The sequence below is a fragment of the Siphateles boraxobius genome, unplaced genomic scaffold, assembly GCF_051911475.1.
Source record: "Siphateles boraxobius isolate OS27281-9 unplaced genomic scaffold, OSU_SipBor_1 24, whole genome shotgun sequence".
Lineage (NCBI taxonomy): Eukaryota > Metazoa > Chordata > Actinopteri > Cypriniformes > Leuciscidae > Siphateles > Siphateles boraxobius.
Window position 1 is genome coordinate 3,726,398 of NW_027508855.1, and position 22,026 is coordinate 3,748,423.

General features: G+C 39.8%; 2 protein-coding genes across 2 annotated transcripts; both read left to right on the top strand.

Annotated features, from left to right (window-relative positions):
- Positions 1-6,483: 6,483 nt before the first annotated feature.
- LOC143749301 (lysophosphatidic acid receptor 6) lies at positions 6,484-7,730 on the top strand. Its single transcript, XM_077241843.1, has one exon. The coding sequence runs from the start codon at positions 6,484-6,486 to the stop codon at positions 7,468-7,470; it is 987 nt and encodes a 328-aa protein (XP_077097958.1). The 3' UTR covers positions 7,471-7,730.
- An 11,182-nt stretch (positions 7,731-18,912) lies between these two features.
- Positions 18,913-21,769, top strand: LOC143748712 (lysophosphatidic acid receptor 6). The gene has a single exon (XM_077240842.1). It carries the CDS (start codon positions 18,923-18,925, stop codon positions 19,961-19,963), a length of 1,041 nt encoding a protein of 346 aa, XP_077096957.1. The 5' UTR covers positions 18,913-18,922; the 3' UTR covers positions 19,964-21,769.
- Positions 21,770-22,026: the final 257 nt, after the last annotated feature.

The window sequence follows — 22,026 nt, forward strand, 5'->3', positions numbered from 1 at the left end:
AAAATAGCATGGCTATTAAATTGGACAAACACTGTCCCTTGTTCACAGAAAACCAGATAATATGGAAAATTTTAATTTCAAGACCTGGAAGTGTCATGGAGGTTTGTACAGTTTTATATCTTATCTTTAAAGGCGGTTTTCTCAAAATTAGTTTTTTTTTTCTCAGGCAGAAACGTCTCCTTTTCAGTAGCACTCACTGTACACATACCAAACGGTTTATTCCTATCTATATTCTAAAGGGTTTTGTAGAGGGGTTTGTTCATATAATAGTCTCCTGATTTATTTAACATTTTATTCCTAAAAACAAAATCATTTTTTTTGTCAACAAAATGAACCAGGGAACCTGGTTTTATCCAATGTTCTGTGCTGCTGTCTCCACCTAGTGTCTTGCCATCAGAGCCCGGCTCAGGGAATTCATGCCATTGTCAATTGCTGTCAATTGTGTATCGTGTCAAAAAATATCATGATGGCATGCAATCTGATTTTCCTGCTCATCATCTGGTGGAAATAAGTGTATGGTGTTTCCCCATTGGAAAGAACATAACCGCAGCAATATATAAAATCTTCCCTCTTTAACCACTACAATGTTTACTTTTAAAGGTAAAAAGGAATTGAACATAATATAAAAGGAAGGCCTGTCCACATTGAAACTGAGAAGACACCATGCACCCACAGAGATGACGAACTCTTCCTCTTTTTTCCCCCATGGTTTTACTGTCAAAGCAATGGCTCTTCAACAGAAGACCAGTTAGCATTTAATCTTAACAGAAGCTCTTAAACAACTTAATGTTTGTTATATTATTTTAATTAATAAAAAAAATACAACACCAGATTTAAATTTCAAAAAAGAAAGAAAGATACTTTCAATATGTTTCAGATGTTTGAATATATATATATTTTTAAGCAGTTGCTGTTACTGAGTGTAGTTCACTAGTCTCAGATGGGCAGAATCAGTTCCTGGTGGTGCAGTTGCACGTCCCTGTTCTGTCAGTCCAGACATCATCATACTTGCCTCACAGCGCCAACGCTGCCTCATTTCATTATTCATCGAATGTGACAGCTGCTCAAGGCATGTTATGTTGGCTCTGAGTCTGACAGTGTTCCGTGCAATGTCTTCATATGCTGTTATCTGTAATGCGCTGTGAGCACAGAAAACCAGGGAGAGAAGGATTTCTGCGCAAGGTGTACATTTATTAACAAGCAAACAATCAATGAACATGGGAAGTTATATATACACAAAGTTCTGTCATGAAACTCTAGATAGCCCAGGTTGATAGGTCCTTATCGCAATCTGTTTGCAATCTCATCATTCTTTAGGGCACAGCTGATTGGTTCCTGCTGTATCAGTAGCCAACGAGCTCGCTGCTAAAACTTCAAATACTCGATCAGCATTTGCTGCAGAAGTTGCAGCACGCTTTCCCCAGCTCCACCTGTATATAACTGCTACGGGTAATTCATGTACGCTATATTGTACAGCAGCAGTATGTCTTACTTGCTCTCAGCAGCGTGTTGTGTATGTATTGGCAGTAACAAGTCCCGTACTCGCTCTGCAGCAGCAGCAGCAGCGTAACAGATCTATTCCACCAAGACCAAATATATAAAAATTGTCATATCCATTACCATGCCAAACACATGATGAGTTGTCATGACAGAAATATATATATATATTATATATACACACACACACACACACACACACACACACACACACACACACACACACACACACACACACACACACACACACACACACACACACAGAGTAACACGCTTAACAAGGAAACAAGGAACACCTGGGGTAGACAATCAAGGGGAAATCAAGAAGAAAACTACAAAGAATTACAAACATGTGCCTAAAAACATTTATTGATTTATTTGATCGTTTGAGGAGGTAATTCCCCATTTCTCCTGTCCCCGCTGGTTTCGTCCAGCCCTGACCCTCCTCTTTCCCTGCTGATTCCACCCAGTCCTGAATCTTTAGCTCATTAGTTCCCTTTTTTTTTTGTTCCATTAATTTAAACCCTGTGTTCTCCTAAGATTTCTGTCCCTGCTCGTTAGTATATGTTGTGTTAGTTTGGTGTTATCTTTTTTTATCTCCTGAGCTATTAGCATTAAAGACGGTTTACTTTATTCATCTTCGTTGTGCTTACACTGTGTCAGATGATCTAATTATATATTACATATCTTCTGTCTCTCACTTTTACTGCAGCCAAATACAAAGTGACAAGATGAAACCCCACTGCATGCTCTCAACAAGTTATGCTTTTGCAGTTGAAAAGTTTGCATACACCTACCTTGAAAGCTGTGATACCAACAATAAAAATAGTATCTAAACACTTTGGTCACTATGATCACATTTTTACAGGAAGTCTTCACTTGGCATATATAATGCCTTGCAGAAGACTAAACTATTATTGTAGTCATCAAGATACCCAGGCTTCTCTCTGATGGACTCAAAGGTAACACAATTTAATAATGTGTTATTGAATTATTCCAAATGTATATGACATTGTAAGACTTTTTTGTAACATCAAGATAACATTTTGGTATGGGCTAATATATATATATATATATATATATATATATATATATATATATATATATAATACCAACATGTTATCTTGATGTTACAAAAAAGTCTTACAATGTGAAGGTTTAGTGAATAAATTATAAGAACAGATATTAATTTGGCTCGCCAGAATAGTAGTCAAGTCACCTTTATTTATATAGCGCTTTTTACAATACAGATTGTTTCAAAGCAGCTTTACAGTGATAACAGGAAAATAATGAAACAAAGTTTGTTTCGGCTGTAGAGCAGCTCTAGAAGAAAATAGTGACAAAGTCCAGCTTAAGTAAGTTCAGTGATGATTCATTTCTGTTGTAAAAAAGTTATTATTTTAGTTAATTTATCTGTACAGCCGCTCTGGAGAAAACAGTGATGTCATCATCCAGCTCAGTTCAGTTCTCAGATGTTGTCAATGCAGGCAGATCAATAATATTTTTAAATATTAAGTGTCCCCAACTAAGCAAGCCAAAGGCGACAGTGGCAATGAACCAAAGCTCCATCAGGTGACAGAATGGAAAAAAAAACCTTGGGAGAAACCAGGCTCAATCGGGGGCCAGTTCTCCTCTGGCCAACGAACGAACAGTGTATGATTATGATTCAGGAAGCATTACAGGCCAGAAGTCAGATTGGATCGGAACATTCAGAATATTTATCCAGTTCCATCTGGTTGAAGATCGGAGTCATCTCGCCGGTATGGAGACGAGTTTGTGGAAGATCAGTGCCACTGGTCAATGAGACTTTCACAGGGGAGAGTTTAGTTGACACAATCTCTGCTGACACTTCAGGAATGCGTTGTGCAGGTTAAAGAGATATGTTTTTAGCTTCTCGAAAAATTCTAGGAAGACTGTTTCAAAGTTTTGTGCTAAATAGGAAAAGGATCTACTGCCAGCTGTTGATTTTGATATTCTAGGTATTATCAATTGGCCAGAATTTTGAGATTGCAGTAGACGTGAAGGACTACAATGTGTTAAGAGCTCACTCAAGTACTGGGTAGCTAAACTATTTAGTGCTTTGTAAGTATTCAGCAAGATTTTAAAACTTAAATAAAGATATTTAAAATGTATACATTGTTTAATAGGGAGCCAATGCAGTGTTGACAGAACCGGGCTAAGGGCCGGCGCTATGGTGGGGCATTCGAGGGCCGTGCCCCCCCCCCCCCCCCCCCCCCCCCCCCTAGCGGTCATTGATGCCCCTCCTACCACAGGCCATGGCGTGGCCCAATAAAATATTCTATCCCTTTTAGTTATTTTTTTATATTAAATAGTCGCATAACTTTGTTTAAAAAAGTGGCTGGGACAGCAATCGATTTAAATAGTACATTGTGCTTAATTTGTCGTTTAACGAGATCTAATATGTAGGTGGTGAGAATTTGTACGTGAAGAAATATATCCGATCCGACGACGTTTTTTTTGTATTTCAATGGTCCAGTGGTAGCACTTTTGCCAAGCGTGTCAGAGGTTCTGGGTTTTAATCCCCACTCGTATAGTTTTTTTTCCTCATTAAAACCGATTATGTTTTTCAGTGGTTGTATATCAAACAGGGTTTGTGTGCATTTTACTTTGTGATATCACCGGAACGAATAGAGAGTCTCCACAAGCCACAAGAGAACACTGTATCCACACAATCGCAGCAGCAACGAGCACTTTGATCACTTGATTTCAAAAACAACACATTTCAGCGTGCCAGATCGCCTCTTATTTAACAAACGAAAGAAATGAATGCTCTGCTAGTTAACTGGAGATGTTATATTATTTGTTTATTAGTATTTGTTACATCCGTGGCGCCAGATGTTTCAAAAGTAGGCTAGCTCAGATTTCTGATTTCTTAAAAAATAAAATAATAATAACTTAGGGGGCAAAATATTTTTTAGTGATTATGTGAATTACACTGCAAGGGCTCTCAGTCTCCACATAGGCCCACATAAAATATTCATTTTATTTTATTTTTTGTGTTCGCATTTATGAGGAAAAAACAATGTGAGCGCTCAGAAAGTGGCACTAAAAGATGCTTTAAAACTTTCACAGAGACATCAAACAGAAAGCACAAAACCTTTCTTTAACCTGAATTTCGTTTTGTATTAATTGTATCTTAATTTTAATCAATGTTTCATCAACCAATTGCCTGGATTTAATAAATAAGAAGTAAATAGCAGACTATAGATAAGAAACGGAGGCGTCGGCGCGTGAACTGGAGCTCGTCTCATAGCCTGAATGAACCGAAACTCAGCGTATAAGGTAGCCTACTTGCCTTACAGACATGTCTACTTTTAAACAGAATAATTCAAAATGAAAGAAAACAGACTGCTATCTGCTTTTGTAATCCGTATGAAATGTGCATTTCTCTCTGGCGCGTTCACTACTGAAGATCGCGAGTCAGGATCCTCAACTTCATCTTAGCCGACACTGACAAAGAAAAATATTGTTTATTAATAAACAATTAAAATATCTCCTTTTTATATTTTACATATTCATAATCATTACTTTTGCCGGTTCTTTGTGACAGCTTTTAGGTGCTTTATTGGCAGCGCCACCCTTACAAACAGAGGAGTCGCCACCGCATCACCGCACACACCAGAATAGGCCTGAAATAGATTTCTGGCTATATATATGTAGCCCCCTCATTTAAAGACAGGACCCCCCAAAAATAAAATTCTGGCTAAGCCCCTGGCTGGGACAATATTGACCCATGGCAAAATGGCACAATATAGTGGTGGGTACATGACCCACCCGCAAATTACGCCTATGATTAAATGTTTTTATAGCATTTCTGCTGTGTTGGACTATGATGTCGCCACTGCGTCAAAATATTTCTCAAATGGTTGTGCCCACCCGCCGACGACCCAATGCCCCTCCAGTAGATCTGCTGTGGCGCCGACTCTGTCATACTTCCTGGTTCTGGTGAGAACTCTAGCTTCTGCGTTTTGGGCCAACTGCAACCACCCAGTAGAGCATTACAATAATCTAGACTTGAGGTGATGAACGCATGAACTAACTGTTCTGCATTTAGCATTGAGAAAATATGTCGTAATTTAGATGTATTTTTAAGATGGAAGAATGCTGTTTTAGAGATAATAGAAACATTAAAGATTTCAAATGAAAGATTGGTATCTTAGCACACCGAGGTTGCTAACTGACGTCCATTGAGTGTTAGACAGTATTCTAGGTTACTATCTGAGGAGGTTTTTGTTCAATAATTAGTGATCTATTGAGGAGCCATTTAAAAATTGTAATATTCAAAGCATCTGTTAACCTCAGATAACCTAATCTTTTGTTTGATAAAAAAATGAATATTATGGTGTAAATACCAGGGGTCTGTATCTTCTATATCTATCTTATAGTGCTATTTCAGTGCTATAGTTGCTATTTTACTATTTTATATGCTTAGAAATTAAAACTTTTTTTAAAGTTGTCATTAATGTAAAATCTAAATCAAATATTTTTACTTTTTGACAATTTTGTGGAATAACTGATTTCTGATTTAAATTATTTAAATTCAGACCTAAAAATTGTAAATTGTAAATGTATAATGTATAATAATAATAATAATAGCAATAGATTATGTATTTAAATACACTCAAAGGGTTAAAGGATGAACAGTGACTGCATTAATTGTAAAAGTTAAATTATAACAAAAAACAACAACAAGAATTTTCCCACTTTAACATAATATTTGCTGATAAAAATCTACATTAATTACTGTTTCCTCAAATCACCCATTAATAGACATAGAAATTGACACAATTAAATAAATAAATCACACAAATATTCATATTCAAATTAAAAGGCAAGATAGCATCTGTGGTCATAATATGTTCAACTAATTCAAGTTGTCTTAACCCATCTAACCTACATTTCATATGTTATATTTCTTTATTGTAACCATAATAATGATATTAATAATGCCTTTTTTTCTTACAGATGAACAACACAGAATTATCCTCCATCTCTTTATGGAATGCCACGAATGGTGACAGCAGCCTTTGTCCCATAAAGTCCCAACATATCTCCATCCCTGTGCTCATTTGTCTGACTTTCTTGGTGGGACTCCTGCTCAATGTTTTCAGTCTGTGGGTGTTCACATGCAGGACACCAGTGTGGAAGCCCAGCACAGTTCTTCTGTTTCATCTAGCTGTCAGTGATGTCATAATATGTCCTATGGGACCATTTATGGCAGTATATTATCATTCTGCTAATTGGATTTTTGGGAAAGCTCTCTGTCGGCTTAAAATAGCTTTAATAACCTTTCACGTTTACAGCAGCATTCTGTTTCTCACTCTAATTAGCATTCACCTATATGTGGCCGTGGTGCGCTACAATCAAGACTCTTACATGAAGCGAAAGGACTTTGTCCAGAGGGTCTGTGTTGGAGTTTGGCTTTTTGTATTAATTATGGGAGCTTCATTCGCCACTATTGTAGACACGAGCACAGTGAACAATCACACTTTATGCCTCAGCATTCACCAAGGACAAAATTATATTGACATTTATTTCATCATAAACTTCACTTTCCTCGTTCCTGTATTACTTCTAGCGTTCATTGTTTCTGTAATCTGCTACTGTCTTCTGGTGCGCTCGATGTCCCTTGTCGACACTAGCCATGATAATGTACAAGCTATTAAGAACAAATCACGTAAAATGGTGGCTGTTTGTTTGGCAATATTCGTTGCTTATTTCATGCCTATGAATGTGGTGCGCACTGTGGGTATTGTGGTCAAGAAATGTTCCCCCCACAAATGCAGTCTACTTTTAGAATTGGAGACTGCATATTATGTGTCATGGATTGTGGCTGGAGTCAACTGCTGTCTAGATCCAATTATTTATTGTTTCAGTTCTCAGAAATTCACAAAAAATGTTCATTTATCTCTTAGTAGAATAGGCGTGAGACTTGAAACAAGGCATGGTTAATCTTTGTAAGACTGACCTCAAGTTAGCAAGAACAGCACCTCAGAAAGAAAGGAAACTGCTTAATTACAAACATTGATGATACTAAATAATATGCATTATGTATGCAATTTGTTTTGAAAATCAGATATTTAAAAAAATTGCAGGGGAATTTCATATGCTTATATTTGATGTAGCTAAATGAATGCAAATTGAATATTTTATTCAAATAGTTTTATGAAGTGAATGATTGTGATGGCCAATGATTAAAGCTTACAAGATTTTGATTATCGGTTTATTTTTTTCTTCATTGACATGTTAGATATTTAAAGTGTTGATTTTTAACTTAGACTGACAAGGGTGGACTTTTGGTTTAATGACGCTGACTAATAAAAGGAAATCCTGTCTTGGTTCCTTTTTGTCACATATAATGATACGGAAATTTAAACTCTCTGTTCAGTTTACGTATTCCAAATGAGTTTTGAGGGGAGTGTTGCATGATCTGGTAAGTTCTGTAGCTTGATATTCATTTCAGAGAATATATATATATATATATATATATATATATATATATATATAGTTAGTTAGTTAGTGTGCTCCCATATATGTAGGCTAATAAAACTGTGTGCAGTACCTCTTTATTAAATACGTATTTATATAATCATTCAAAATTATATGACAGCAAAATATAACATCAGGTTTTCTGCAGGTATCTTCAAATTCAATTTATTGCTTTTTAATGCCATTGTTTTTACATTTTTAATGCCGTACACGACCCATGACTAACCACAAATATATATATATATATATATATATATATATATATATATATATTAGTGCTGTCAATCAGTTAAAACAGTTAACTCGATTAATCTCACATTTTTTCTGTGATTAATCGCAATTAAAAAACACTTAAATTTGTGTAGGTTTATATTAGTTTATATATTTTATAATGTAATCATTTCACAGTTAATCAACAAATGAATGTAGAGACAACATAAAGGCCATATCACTGATACTAATGCAGCTATTGATGTCTGGATAAAAATGGATTTTATTTTTGTAACATTTACTTAACAAAAAAATCCTCACATAAACCTATAATAAATGTCATATTTACCTAGGATATACAGAAATTGAATAAAGTTTTCAAACAGTCTGCACGGCATACATTAAATAGACTGTTCTTTAGTCAATAGCAGAGAGTAATTTTCTCTGTTCCCTTTATTCTCCGACACATCTCACACGCGCCTCATTCTCTCACAACTCTTTGTTAATTTAAGGCTTTATTTAACTAATTTAAGACTGTTCTTATGTTATGAGGATACTCGACAAAATACAAATTTTGGCATAATTGTTGTGTGTTATTGTTTTTTTTAAAGATTAGATTGTTAGATGCAATATATATTTATGAAAGTCATCCAGTCTTTAGAGCATAATCTTGAGGACCGTAAATTTAGAGGTTCTGCCTCACTAATTGTATGCACGTCTTCTTTAAAGTACCTGTGGTACCTCATCCACTGGGATGTCAGGTGTCACATTTAAAGATTTGGGGTTCTAGTTCAGTATATTGTTTATGGTCCTCAACTTCTCTCTCTGCCTCCATTTTGTCCTCATCTATTCCATATAAGAAGCCTTTTTTATTGATCCTTTTGGCTAAATTCATCAATTGACAGGTCTTCTTTTTATAGTATTATAATAATAGAAATAATAATAATTAATAGAAATAATAAAAACAAATGATATTTTTCTCTTCTTTTGGCAAGTATCTCTTCTTTTTTTAACAGGATCAGCTTTGATCATTTCCCAGTAGCGAGCTCCCTTTTATTTATTTGATAAAGGCATCTGGGTCAATGATGTATAAGGATTTTCAACAGGCTGATTTTAAAATACAAAAACAATAATACCTGTTGCAATTGTTCAAACATTAAAGATGTTGTGTACACCTAAATTCATATAAAATTTTTAATTTAAGTGATTTTAGTGTTTCTTCATCTAGATGAATTGGCCATAGCTGTCACGACCTGGCCTAGAACTCAGGTCTCTGGTGTCAGAGCTAGGCGGTAATACCACTGAGCCACCAGAAAGCAGGGGTTGGATCCAATCGAAACACAGGATACGAGGTCTCAGGTAAGATAGTTTAATAAACAAAAGATGGTGTCAAAAAAATTACAACAAAGAATCTTCTCACAATGGAGGTATAACAGAAACACAAAATAAAACTCCACGAGGGGAGAAAAACAAACAGATGCAAGAGAACTTCTAAAAATTAAAACAAAGAATCTTCTCACAATGGAGGTATAACAAAAACACAAAATAAAACTCCACGAGGGGAGAAAAACAAACAGATGCAAGAGAACTTCTTCAAATAATTTAAACAACAAAAACCTTGCTTACTCACAGGGGCTCAAAAATCCAAAGAAACTCAGGACACCAGGCAGACACCTCATGCAAAGACCAAGTAACAAGAGAGAACCAAGACAGAGCTAAAATACACAGGGGGAAACGAGGTGCAGGTGAAGATGATTACACAAATGAGAGGCCACAGGTGAGTGGCATGACATCTAGTGGTAAAACGAAGGAAACAGCAGTCCCAAATGCTGACAGGACCCCCTCCCCTAGGGACGGCTCCTGACGTTCCTTCCAGAACACCCCGGTCTCCGGGCACGAAATTCCCGAATCAAGCTGCGGTCCAGGATGTCCTTGGTCGGAACCCAGGAGCGTTCCTCAGGCCCGTAACCCTCCCAGTCCACCAGATACTGCAAGGAGTTCTGGACCCTTCGTGAGTCCAATATCCGGCGGACCGTGAAGGCTGGCTGGCCGTCAATGATCCTGGGGGGCGGAGGGGGTCTGCATGGGGGGGCAAAGGGAGAAGACAAAACAGGTTTTAACAAAGACACATGAAAGGTAGGGTTAATTCTAAAGGAACGAGGAAGGTACAACTGGTAAGACACAGGGTTTACTTTCCTGGCAATACGGAAAGGGCCAATGAACTTCTGGGCAAGTTTCTTAGACTCAACCCGAAGAGGTAAGTTCTTGCTAGCCAGCCAGACCCGTTGGCCAGCCCGGAAGCTGGGAGCCCTTTGTCGATAACGGTTGGCCTGATGCTGGTACCTCCTGGAGGTCTGCAGAAGAGCACGTCTAGCCTTCTTCCAGGTCGACTGGTAGCGTCGGACGAAGTGTTGGGCAGATGGGACACCGACCTGTGCCTCATCCTCAGGAAACAGAGGAGGGAGATAGCCAAACTGACACTCGAAGGGGTCAGTCCCGTGGCAGATGATCGGAGGGTGTTGTGGGCATATTCTGCCCACATGATGAAGGTAGACCATGAGGTGGGGTTGTTGGCCACCATGCAGCGTAGGGTGGTCTCGAGGTCCTGGTTGACCCGTTCTGTCTGGCCGTTAGACTCAGGATGGAACCCAGATGACAAGCTGGCAGACGACCCGACCAATTTACAAAAGGCCCCCCAGAATCGAGATGAAAGACGGCAGTCTCCTTGGCTGAAGGCAGTTTGGGTAAGGGGATGAATCGGGCGGCCTTCGAGAACCGGTCCACAATAACCAGGATGACAGAGTTGCCCTGGGATGGAGGAAGGCCTGTGATGAAATCCAGAGATATGTGCGACCACGGTCTATGGGGAACAGGCAAAGGGTGCAGGAGTCCTAAAGGCCGCTGGCGCCTTGACTTCCCTTGGCAGCACACTGGACAGGCCTCCACAAAGCTCCTTACGTCCTCCTTGATGGAAGGCCACCAGAACCGCCGCTGGAGGAAGTCCAGGGTACGTGCAATACCAGGGTGGCAAGTCAGGGGAGAGTCATGACCCCACTTAAGAACCCGGGCTCGGACGGTTCGAGGAACGTAAAGGCGACCTGGGGAACCACCTCCTGGGTCTGGTTCCTGGGCTTGGGCCTCACATATCTCCCTTTCCAGTTCCCAGCGCAGCGGCGCAACGATCCTAGCCTTAGGGATGACAAGTTCTAGAGACTTCTCATGTGACTCAGGAGAGTAAGCTCGGGACAAAGCATCGGGCTTGACGTTGCCGGGCCTGTAGGACAGAAGGAACTGAAAACGATTAAAAAATAAAGACCATCTAGCTTGGCGAGGATTGAGTCGCTTAGCCTGCTGCAGGTACTCAAGGTTCTTGTGGTCTGTGAGAACCTGAAAGGGGTGTTGAGCCCCCTCAAGCCAGTGGCGCCACTCCTCCAAGGCGAGCTTCACCGCAAGAAGTTCCCGATCCCCAACGTGGTAATTGCGTTCTGCTTCTGACAGGCAACGGGACATGAAGGCGCAAGGGTGCATCCTACCGTCCTCCCCTCTCTGAGAAAGGATGGCCCCAACTCCTGCGTCCGATGCATCCACCTCTACCACAAAAGGTCTTTCAGGATCGGGAACTGAGAGTATAGGTGCCGATGTGAAGCGACGCTTGAGGTCACGGAAGGCTCCCTCTGCCTCTGAGGACCAGCGGATCTTGGTGACACCTCCCTTAGTCAGTGCAGTTATGGGTGCAGCCACTGAGCTGAAGTTCTTGATAAACCTCCTATAGAAGTTAGCAAAGCCGATAAAGCGCTGAACCTCCTTGACTGTAGTAGGGGTAGGCCATTTCAGGACTGCCTCGACCTTCTTGGGATCCATCTCAACATGACCTGGGGTGATAATAAAACCGAGAAACTGAGCCTGGGTGACGTGGAACTCACATTTCTCAGGTTTCACATAGAGATGGTTATTCAGGAGGCGTTGGAGAACAGCACTGACATGCCCTTCATGCTCCTTGAGAGATCTCGAAAAGATTAAAATGTCGTCCAAGTAGACAAAAACAAACTTGTTTAGCATGTCCCGGAGTATGTCATTTATTAGGGCCTGGAAGACCGCTGGAGCGTTGGTGAGCCCGAACGGCATCACCAGGTACTCATAGTGACCCGTGGGAGTGTTGAAGGCCGTCTTCCATTCATCCCCTTGCTGAATCCGCACAAGATGGTAGGCGTTGCGTAGATCCAGTTTGGAGAAAATGGAAGCCCCTTGAAGCAGCTCAAAGGCGGAGGCCATCAGAGGAAGGGGATAGCGATTTCGAACCGTGATTTTATTAAGTGCCCTGTAATCGATACACGGCCTGAGTCCTCCATCCTTTTTCCCCACAAAGAAGAAGCCCGCTCCTGCCGGGGAAGTGGAAGCACGGATGATGCCAGCCGCTAGGGACTCCTTGATGTACGTGTCCATAGCGATGCGCTCGGGCGGAGACAGGGAAAAGATCCGACCTCTAGTGGGACAGGTGCCAGGGAGAAGGTCGATGGTGCAATCATAGGAGCGGTGTGGTGGTAAGGAAGTGGCTCGGGACTTACTAAAAACAGCCTGGAAGCAGTGGTAGACACTAGGGACTCGAGACAGGTTGATAGCTTCTTGAGACTCGAGACTCGGGTCTGGGGGACTCGAGAGGGAACAGGTAACCTGGCATGCAGTACCCCAACTCAGGATGGTTCCAACTAGCCAGTCGATGCAAGGGTTGTGTTGGTGCAGCCAGGGATAACCCAAGATCACAGGGAACTCTGGAGAGTCAATTAGATAAAACTCTTCCATTTGTTGATGTTGGAGAACAGTGAGACGAAGAGGGTAAGTGATCTCCGTAATGCAGCCCGGTTCCAAGGGTCTGCCATCAAGGGCAGTAACGGTTTGGGGTCGAGGAAGTAATTGGGTAGGTACACCAAGTCTCCTGACCAGAGACCGGTCCAGGAAGTCGCCAGCCGCCCCAGAGTCGATCATGGCTCGGACCTGATGTTGATGGCCCTCCCAAGAAAGAGTAACAGGAACAGAAAGCACTGCATGGGGAGGAGGAGCACTAATCTTCCCCATCACAGCCCTCCTGTAACTGGGCGGGGACGATCGTTTCCCGGAAGCTCTGGACAGAGGAGACGGAAATGCCCAGATGCACCACAGTATAGGCAGCGATTCTCCCTCATGCGGCGTTCCCTCTCGGCAGGTGAGAGTCTGGAACGCCCCAATTGCATCTCCTCCAGGGGCTCGAGTTTCTCAGAAATGGGTGAGGAGAAGCGTGCAGGATAGGGTTGTCTGTTTCCAGACAATTGGGGCGGAGACGTCTTGCGACGGGTGGACTCTCGCTCTCTTAGCCGATTGTCCAGACGGATAGCCATGGTTATCAAGGACTCGAGATCAGTTGTGGGTTCGCGGGTAACTAGCTCGTCCAGAATGGGTCCGGACAACCCTCCCTGGAAGCAGACCATTAGGGCTTCGTTGTTCCATCCACTACCGGAACCAATGGTCCGGAATTCTATAGCGAACTCTGCAGCGCTACGTGATCCCTGCTTAAGGGTGAGTAGTTGCCTGGAAGACTCCCGACCACTCCCTGGATGGTCGAACACCCGCTTGAACTCCTCCACAAAGAGAGCATATGTGCCACAACAGACATCCTGAGATTCCCACACCGCAGAGGCCCAGGAAAGTGCCTTATCTGCAAGGAGAGTGATGATGTAGGCAATCTTAGAGCGGTCAGTAGGGAAGCTTGAGGGCTGGAGTTCAAACGTCAGAGAACACTGAGTCAGGAATCCTCCACATGAATTGGCGTTCCCTGAAAAGGGCTTAGGAGGTGGAAGCCGAGGCTCAGCAACTACTTGGGGTCCACCAATGGGAGGCGGATGTGGTACTGGAGGAGGTGAACTCTCTGGGATCCGTTGAAAAAGCTGGCCAATGGATTTCATCACATCAGCGAGAAGGTCAGAGTGCTTGCCCATCAGTTCCTCCTGACGGGTGAGAACCGCTTCATGGCGTTGGTACGCCACCTCATGCTGAGCCATCACTGCCACCAGGTCTTTATAGGTGAGTGTTTCTGGATCCATGAGTGTCTTGGTCTTTCTGTCACGACCTGGCCTAGAACTCAGGTCTCTGGTGTCAGAGCTAGGCGGTAATACCACTGAGCCACCAGAAAGCAGGGGTTGGATCCAATCGAAACACAGGATACGAGGTCTCAGGTAAGATAGTTTAATAAACAAAAGATGGTGTCAAAAAAATTACAACAAAGAATCTTCTCACAATGGAGGTATAACAGAAACACAAAATAAAACTCCACGAGGGGAGAAAAACAAACAGATGCAAGAGAACTTCTAAAAATTACAACAAAGAATCTTCTCACAATGGAGGTATAACAAAAACACAAAATAAAACTCCACGAGGGGAGAAAAACAAACAGATGCAAGAGAACTTCTTCAAATAATTTAAACAACAAAAACCTTGCTTACTCACAGGGGCTCAAAAATCCAAAGAAACTCAGGACACCAGGCAGACACCTCATGCAAAGACCAAGTAACAAGAGAGAACCAAGACAGAGCTAAAATACACAGGGGGAAACGAGGTGCAGGTGAAGATGATTACACAAATGAGAGGCCACAGGTGAGTGGCATGACATCTAGTGGTAAAACGAAGGAAACAGCAGTCCCAAATGCTGACAATAGCCTTAAAAAATGTCATGTGGTGTGACCGTGATTTATCTTAAAATTAATTAATTTCCTTAACATGCTTAACATTTTTTTTTACAAGTTCTTAGTAGTTAAAGTGTTTAGAAACAAAGTATTTGCATTTCTTTTAAGTTTTTGTAAATAATGATCAAATTTTTTGTTCTATAATTTTAGAGTTGCTGCCTTAAATTTATTTTTCCTGTAAATCACATAAAACTGATAAAAATGTTTTAAAAATATCATTCACTTAAGCATACTTTATCAGTGATTCATATTTCAGCCACAGAAATAAGATATTTTATTTTAAATTTAATACAGAGATTGCTTTTATTGGTCGCACCACATGATGAGTGGTCGCTCCAAATGACAACGAAGACCTTATATAGTTAAAAATCTATTTAAAGAGATCAATGAACAATGCATTTTATACAAAAAATAGATTTAAACCAAATTTTATACAAAATTCACAGAATTTTCCTGAACACAAACATTTTATAAAATTTTTTTTATATAAAAATCACATTGCAAACATAAGTGCACCATTTAATTTAAAGTGACTTAGAATTTTTTTCTAACAAATAATAATGTTATATATATAAATACAAATATTGTATATAGGTAAAATTTGGGGTCAATCGTTTTTTTAAAAAGTAATTAATACTTTTATTAATCAAGGACAAATGAAATTGATAAAAAAAAGTGACAGTAAAGATATTTAGGCTAGAATGTTACAAAAGATTCTATTTAAAATAAATGCTGTTCTTTTGAACTTTCTATTCTTCAAATAATCCTGACATATAAAATGTATCACAGTTTCCACAATTTCCAGTAGTAACAAAAATAGTATAACTAAAATCCTCAATCCGAAAATTGAGCGTTAGATCTAGAGCATAGATCAGCATCGATAATAATCAAGTTTCTTCAGCAGCAAATCATTATATTAGAATGATTTCTGAAGGATCATGTGACACTGAAGACTGGAGTAATGATGCTGAAAATTTAGCTTTGATCATAGAAATAAATTACAGTTTTCTATATATATTCACATAGAAACCAGCTATTTTAAACTGTAATAATATTTACCTCTTATCCTAGCAAAGGTACTCCACTCTTGCTGCAGGGTCAGAATTTTTATTTCACTTGGCATTGGCTTCTGGTAAAATAGATTTAAATAGTGTTAATTTAAATATATAAAAAGGCAATAATAAATACATTACTAATAAATGCATAATTACTAAACAAAAATTACATGCTATAACTTTTTTGTTGCATTTTTCTCATATTGTACAAAGAGTAAACATAAACCGTCTGAAATATAAAAACAAAAAAATCCCAAATTGCATAAAAATCTATTCAAAATTATACTAAATTAAAGTACTTTTTGTATATAAATCATTAATTAAATATAAAAGCATAAAACCTGCCAATCTAGGACATATCTATCATGAAAAACAGTCTGCAGTGGTCACACCACATGATATTTGGTCACACCACATGATATTTTCAAATTCAGTCAAAATTTACAGGCACAGAATTGGTCACCTGAATAAAACAAGCTAGCTTTCCACAAAAGGTCAATATAAAATTTAGAATAAAAATATATATTTGTAGAAATAACTTTAATATTAATTTTTTTAAAGGACATACCACATGACATCCAACTTTGGTAACTGCATACCAACCAACCATTACAAAGGTTTATTTTTTGTCCTATTTGAGAGAATTACAAACCTGCTTCTGGCTTCCATGGGTCCTTGGTAAATTGGTATATAATGTAACTTCCTGTGTTTGAATAGTTTTCAACATAAAAGTCCCAAAATGGTAGTTCCTTGATGGTCGCACCACATGATATTTCATAAAATGGACATTATCGGACACAGTTTGTTTGTATATTATGGTGGAAATATAACTACAAATGCATTGATTTTTTTTACAGAATTACAAAACACTTTGTAAATCATGCCAAAGAGTGCAGAAAATAATTTAATAAATTTAGAGTAATTTCAAAGACGTTTTCAAAACAAAAGTTGGGGCCGGACGGTTGCACCACATGATATTTTGACATTTAAAATATCAAAAAAGTTACAAATAACTACGTTTTTAAAAGTTAAAGTGAGTACATACATGGGAGAGGTACTACAAATATACAGTATCTTTTTATGCATTTAAACCCGTTTTTACCTGAACAAATGCAATCGGACAGAAAATCTGGCGTCACGTCATTGACCCATCTGCAAAAGTAAAATTTAGTCAAAATGATGTAATAATATACTCTGCATATTTCCTATTAATAAAATGTTGTATTAATTTATTCCAGATACGTACACATATGACCTACTTGCTGTCATTCGGTGCAGCCAGCAGGTCATTCGGTATAACCAAATTTTCAGTAATACCCAATGACAATATTTTCAAACAATGCTAACAGGCTGATATCTAGCTAGCAAAAAGACAATCTTAAAGACAATATTTAAAATATTACAACATTTTCCATGTTTTATATCGGTTGTACCGAATATTTCTGGACATGCGAATAAGCAAGTGAAAACATGAATTTTTCAAATAGTTTAGAGTAAGTTACTTACTTTGCTTCAGGAAAGTGTGGTCCTTTGCAGGTGTCTAAATAATATCACATCCTGTCACATGACAGGGACCGCATGACTTTATCCAAAATGGTGCCAAAACCCCAAATTCAAAATCTCAGAAAATTAGAATATCTCCTGAGTCACGCCACCTTCACACTGGCAGTTGAAATCAGCTCCGATACGGCTCCAAAACGACCGGAAGTCATTCATTTCCTATGGAGATTGGCAGACCACATGTGAATGGGTCCGAAACGCGTCCGAACGAGTGTGGTGCGAAGAAAATCGTGTCCTTTGGTCATCCGGATGCGTTCAAAAAAATTTAACTCTTGCGAAAGGCTACGGACGGTTCCTATCCGACAATTCCAGCGGAAGTTAGCGTTGCTATGGTACTGATAAACAAACCTGAATTAATTCTTAGTTTCTGCATGTTTCAAGTCTTGAAACAGGTTTGTGTTGCCTAACTTTGATGGCATGTATATCTTCAGCACAGTTTGCAGCGCAGGGTGCAATATTAATATTACATATTTTGTCTCGAAACGCATATTTGACAGTGAGTTGACAGTATAGTATTATCTTGAGTTAAATGCAGATATACTGTTAAATTTATGTTCATTAACAAGAACAGTAACATCTGTTAAAAAAAATCTCTGCCATTTTTGTACCTCGCTTCCGACGCTTTTCAACGGTGTAATAGGCTACAATGTCCGCTGGGGGCGTATTGCGTATTACGGAACTGATTTCAACTGCCAGTGTGAAGGCGGCGTCAGACTTGGCAAGTCCGAACCACGTGTAGGCCTACTTGGTATTGAGAAACGCCTAATGTCGGCGCTTGTCTTCTGATACATGCCCAAGAACAAGAACAAGATCTGCTGTATGTCATACATTGTTGTTTACTATGTCGCTTTCTTCTTCGCGCTAAAATGACATAGATCGCTTCTTTCCGGCATAGGCTAAACCACGCCTATCAAGGGTACTCTTGGCGGTGGAAACGCAAGCCAGATCAGGGTTTACCTTCCCGAATCGTACTGTACTGTACAGTACTGCTCAGTGGAAACGAGCCATTACTGACTACTGACATCGTACTAAAATTGAAAGGGATATAATGATTTTAACACAGGTTCCAATTTCAACTTTCAGTTCTTTAACAGTTCATCTAACAGTTCTTTTAGTACTTTTAAGTAAGACATTTTGATGTGAAATTTAATTCCATTGCCAAATAATGAGTGTTATGTGTTTTTTTTTAACACATTTAAAAAAAAAATTAACGTGCTTTGGTGATGACATTTATTATTATTCACTATAGCAATATATTTGGATGGCCAGGGCAGTTGTGTGAAATTCTTCAAGTTTATTTTTTCTAATACAAATATTGTCGAATATATGTTGAAATAACACAGTTATTTTTTTCCTACACAGTGGCTTTCTTCTAAGATGAACACCTCAGACTCAGTCAGTTTAGTGAACAGCATTAATGCGAGCCTCGAGGACACGTGTTCTCCTAAGGCTCAGCACATGTCTCTGGCTGTGATCCTCTGTCTCGTCTATCTGCTGGGCCTCCTGCTCAACGGATTCAGCTTGTGGGTTTTCACCTGTCGCATTCACAAATGGAACTCTGGAGCCATTCTGCAGTTCAATCTAGCTCTATCTGACACCATCATTACTCCACTAACCCCACTGATGGCAGCGTACTTCGCCATGGATAACAACTGGATTTTTGGGAATTTCGCCTGCCTGCTGCAGATTGCGGTGCTCAGCGTCCACTTCAATGGCAGTGTAATCTTCCTCACACTCATTAGCATTCATCGCTATATGACCGTGGTTCACTTCAACCGCTCCTCGTTGATGAAAAGGAAGACTTTCGTGAAGAAGCTGTGTGCTTGGATTTGGTGTTTTCTGATAATAATTGGCATTGTCTATGGATTGTTGCTTCCTGTAACCACTGAGGAAAATCATGGGCAGTGTCTTACTATTCATCAGACAACATTGACAGATGCTTACTTTGTTATTAACTTTGTGACTTTTTTCTTTTGGTGTATTTTACCCTTAACTATATCAGTGTTTTGCTACAGCCGCCTTGCAAGCTCAATCTCCCGCATCAACATAAATTCTGTTCGGGGCCAATTGGTCAAGACTAAATCCTTGAGGATGATAGGGATATGTCTGGTCATATTTGGCCTTTGCTTTCTTCCTCTCAATGTTGTTCGGACCCTTGGAGTAGTCATGAAAAAGTATCACCCTAAGAGATGCAGAGTTCTGTTGCAGTTGGAATCAGCATATTATGCATGCTATATATTGGCAGGAATCAACTGCTGCTTGGACCCCCTAATATACTTTTTTGGGTCACATAATTTTATTAAAGCATTCAGGAGTTCTCTTAGGGTAATAGGGGTTAAACGCAATACTGAAAACAAAATTGAATCAGAAACAATAAGTCAAAGTGAAAACAGAAATGTAATTTTTACGGTCTCTTAGGGCATTTTAAAGTTGGCATTAAACAGATTTGTGACCAAATTTTCATTTTGTAACGTAAATCCAAGTGAAATGTATAGGCAAGGCAAGCTTATTTATATAGTACATTTCATACACAATGGTAATTCAAAGTGCTTTGCATAGAAGCAATTAAAATAATCAAAAGGAATAAGAATAATTAAATCAGTTTAGAATAATTAAAGAAAGTAAAATACAGCAAACAGTCGGACGAACAGTGGCACAGTGCTCATTCAGTAAATGCACAGGTAAACAAATGTGTTTTGAGTCTGGATTTGAATGTGACTACTGCAGGAGCACATCTGATCTCTTCTGGAAGCTGGTTCCAGCTGTGGCTGGTATAGTAGCTAAAAGCAGACTCACCATGCTTAGAGTGAACCCTTGGTATTTCTAACTGATGTGATTCTAATGATCTGAGTGATCTGTTGGGTATATACTTTTCCCTTTCGAACGGTCAGTCGTATTGCGTAGCTATACGCTATGGGGAACCAATCCAAGCACGCCGTGCTATAATAAGCGCAACAACATGTTCTGATACCCAAGTTGGGACGCTTGCATAAGGATCTGAAGCAAGGGCCTTTTGACATGACGTGTTGAACGGTCAAAAAGCCCTAATTATGATGGGCCGGGCTCACCGAGGCCGGTTTCAATCGCACAGAAAGGATATGTGCCTGCAGTGCAGGGACTTCCAATTTATAAAACCGTGCAAAGGTAGGCGGCAAGGACCAGCCGGCCACCATATATTACCAATAGATACTCCACTGGACCATGCCCAGGAGGAAGCCATGCCGCTAGTGGAGTGTGCTCTGACACCTATGGGGCATTGAAGGCCTATAGAGGCGTATGCTAAAGCGATAGCATCCACCAGCCATCGGGATAATCTTTGCTTCGAGACCGGAAGGCCTTTGGTGCGACCACCGAAGCTCACAAAGAGTTGCTGTCTATCTGTACTGGGCGGAGTGCTCAACATATGTCCTCAGAGCCCGGACCGGGCAGAGTAGGTGTAATTGCTGCTCGTCTTCCAATGTGGGAAGAGCAGAGAGCGTGATTACTTGTGCTTTGAAAGCACTATGGGCACATACCCGTGTCTTGATTTTCAGCAGGCAAACAGCGCGACAGCTCGCTGAGGATCACCAGCGAATTTGAGTTGCGCGGCTCCACTTGTCTCGGCGAAGAAGGCGAAGGCTTCATAGAAGGTAGTTCAGCGAAGGTTCGAAGATTGTCGCTGAAGGAGATCAATCTGAATCCATGGCAAAATCAAGGATCTTTTATAGGCAGATGCCCCGCCCATTCTGGCGGGCTCTGCGCTCAGCATAGCGGGCTTCACACTGATTGGTTCACGCAGTTACTCCGCTCTGCCATAGATTCGTGCAGTTTCACTATACAGCCAATGGCGCTGGCTCAGCACTGTGTTGGCTATGCAGTAGCACTGCGTTATTATATAAAAGGCTTCAGTATTCGGAGAAAAAGGAGTTTTCCCCATAATACGACTGACCGTTCGAAAGGGAACATAGAAGAGAAGTTGCTGCAAGGAGGAGAGGAAATTATTTTGATTAAAGATTATGAGAGCACATGAATTTAAAACAAATAATGATGTTTATGGATAAATTGTTTATCTGAACTGAACTGCACTGAAATGAAATGCATTAAATATGTTTTAAGACTTGAAAATAAATAACTACTATGCATTGTGCAAGGCTAGCAACCCTTCATAACATGCTAAGCAGCTTTGAAACTCTTATTCAGCTGTATCTTTCTAATGGTGGTATTAATAAAATTGATCAAGTAATATTTTGACTTGTATGCTATGTTGACATGCTATTGGAAAAACATTGGTCAACAAATAGATTAGTTTTGTCAAAAATAGGAGGAGAGGATAAAGGACCTTTACAACTAGGCTTTTTAAGAGTTTAAGAGTGAAAAAGTCCTTCAATCCCCCATGGCCCTATAATATATATTTTTTATTGAGTTTTAGAATTGGCAAACGAAGTCTAGGGCCTACTATAGCCTAATTTTGTCCAGTGTTCTAGAAATCTCCACAGAAATCT